The 2,500-nt window shown below is 42.0% G+C and overlaps 1 protein-coding gene across 1 annotated transcript in view; it reads left to right on the plus strand.

Moving 5' to 3' along the window:
* Positions 1-2,500, plus strand: part of LOC138010247 (fibronectin type III domain-containing protein-like) — a 29,311-nt gene that overhangs the window by 7,427 nt on the left and 19,384 nt on the right. Inside the window, exons 5-6 of the mRNA XM_068857181.1 lie at positions 552-660; positions 2,176-2,378. Coding sequence (XP_068713282.1) covers positions 552-660; positions 2,176-2,378 — 312 coding nt within the window. The remainder of the gene's footprint in view (positions 1-551; positions 661-2,175; positions 2,379-2,500) is intronic.

Consider the following 2,500-nt stretch of genomic DNA (forward strand, 5'->3'; position numbering starts at 1 on the left):
ATGTTACCATTTTTATGCCTAAGAGGGGGAGGGGTAGGTGTCAGTAAAAAGAAACAACAAACAAGCGCGCTTAAATGCTAGTTTTTGAGCAAGGACACTTGTCAAGGAAAAAATTGTCATCTTTTTTCCATTTGCACTGCCAAGGAAAACTTGACAAGAAAAACTTTCCAAGGAAAACTTGCTAGTCTAAATGGGGCTTACGATCTGTGGTAGGGATCACGTTCGTCGACGAATCAAAAGAACTTTAATTTGAAAAGAGTGGAAAGAGTTTTATTCGACGTAAAGGAAAATGGTTGTGGCTGGCCCTGACCGTGCAACATTGGGAACGAGAACTTAAAATAGCTTTGCGAAACTAAAATTAGACTATGATGGGGCAGTGATGGGACTATGATGTGGCAATGATGGAGATGATGATGATGGGGGCAGTGATGGGGGCAGTGATGGGACTATGATGTGTCAATGATAGGGATCCGCTCTCTTGCCTCATATTCTCTTAGGGAGGGTACAATATTCTATTCCGTTCCTCTTTTTTTATCATTCTTCCGCGATAGTAAATACCCAAGCTACCTCTGGTCCGCCAAGATGGGTCGCAAAACCTGGTGCGAAAGAACTGGTCATCGAGGGAAGACGAAAGGAACTGTATTGCGTAGCTCTTGGCAAGTAAGTATTGTCTTGCGACTGTTTGAAACAGCTCTGTTTTGATTGGCTTTTACAACATTGGGCGTGCTTAAGCCCTGGTCAAACGGCGCGTGATTGTCGATGATAGTTGATTCCCTCCAAACTATCATCAGCTATCACCAAGTATCATTCACATGGTCAAACGGCCAAATAACTTCGTGATAGTTGTTGATAGTTCACCGGCAGTCGCGCAAGAAAAGTCACGCGAGGAGCTAGTTCCAGGCTCTTTCCGCATAATAATGTGAACACTCAAATGGCTTCCCAAAGGCAGGGCCGGGCCTCATATTCGTCTATTAGACGTAATATCAGGTCATTACTCCATCTCGCCGCATTGCCCTTCTTGACCGATGAACGTTTAGTGATACGCTTCTTTTTTTGCGGTGTCTCTTGTAATTCTTGCGAGTTGACGCTTTCTTCAGAAGATATCTTCTCTATGTTATCTTGGTCTTCAATATTTTCTTTGTCATGATTATCATCTTGGATGTAAACACGAATTTCTGAAGCTGCAGCTGAGCCGCGCGAGTAACTTTTGGCGGCCATTTTAAACGAGCCCGCCGATTTTCGGGGAAAACATCTGACCAAAAACTATCATGGACAATCATACGTGTGGTCAAACGAGGAAAACTATCATCGACTATCATGAAGAATTTGAACAAGCTCAAAATGAATGATAGTTGATGATAGTCGATGATAGTGTATGATTGTTGGTGGTCAAACGGAAGCGCGAGCTTCAACTATCCTCGACTATCATGCGCCGTTTGACCAGGGCTTTAATCTCCCAGGGGAGGCGTTCTATAAATAAATCTACTCGGGAAAGGATTGATTCCTAGGCCTGGTCTAAAATCTGCGGAGCATATTTTTAGCAAGACCTCACATACACATGCTATGAAAGAAGATCTCACCACGAAATCAATACACTCGGGAGTCACTACAGACTAGCCCGGCGTTTATCGTGGTTTCTTTATACACAGAGGTGCAAGAAGTAATCATCCTATAGGCCTCTTTCATAATGGCGGCCAAATAAAATGTTCTTTTGTTTTAATGCTAATAAGCCTTTGTATCCTCGCTGCGACAAGCAAATTTCAAAAGAATTTTTGTTTCAAAATGAGGCCAGCAGGTCTAATTAACATGAAGACAAAAAAATGCAAAAGTGGTCGCCATTTCTGAAAGTGGTCCATAATTGAAAATTTACGACTCTAAGCGATAAACGAGAAAATGCAGTGTCCTTGACATTAGTCGAGGGTTTTTTGTCTTAGAACTGTACACTATACACTATTCTTGAGGTTTCACCCACGTGATCAAAAGCCATGTTTTTCGTCGAAAACAAAAGAAGGCGTTAGCATAACAATAGCTTTCAATTCCCAACATGGCCGCCATTTCATTGTTTGGGTGGCCGTGACGTCATGTGAAATCCAAGAATACACTACAGTTGTGTGACTTGACTTATTTTCGATCAGATGTGAATTCTGTGCTTTTTGTTCTTTTAATTATCCACAGCCCAGTGCCAAAAATAATTTGGAAAAAGAATGGAGTAAAATTGGAGCCTAGTAGTTTAGACTTTGAGATTCCGAAAATATTTAACAGTAGACTGTTGAATGTCACGATAGCGAACAAAAGTATTCATCATGATAACTACTCTTGCGAGGCCGAGGTCAATGGCAGGACTGTGTTAACGCACAGATTCGAACTGCAAGTGCAAGGTAAGTGATTTTTCATTTGTACGATCTCTGAGGCTGAAAAATAAGATTCGCGGTGCGGTTTCGAATTGCTGCGCTCCAGATTATGACGTGCTTGCAATTAAACAGAGCCACTGAAGCGAAGT

This window comes from Montipora foliosa, chromosome 7 (genome assembly GCF_036669935.1).
Source record: "Montipora foliosa isolate CH-2021 chromosome 7, ASM3666993v2, whole genome shotgun sequence".
Lineage (NCBI taxonomy): Eukaryota > Metazoa > Cnidaria > Anthozoa > Scleractinia > Acroporidae > Montipora > Montipora foliosa.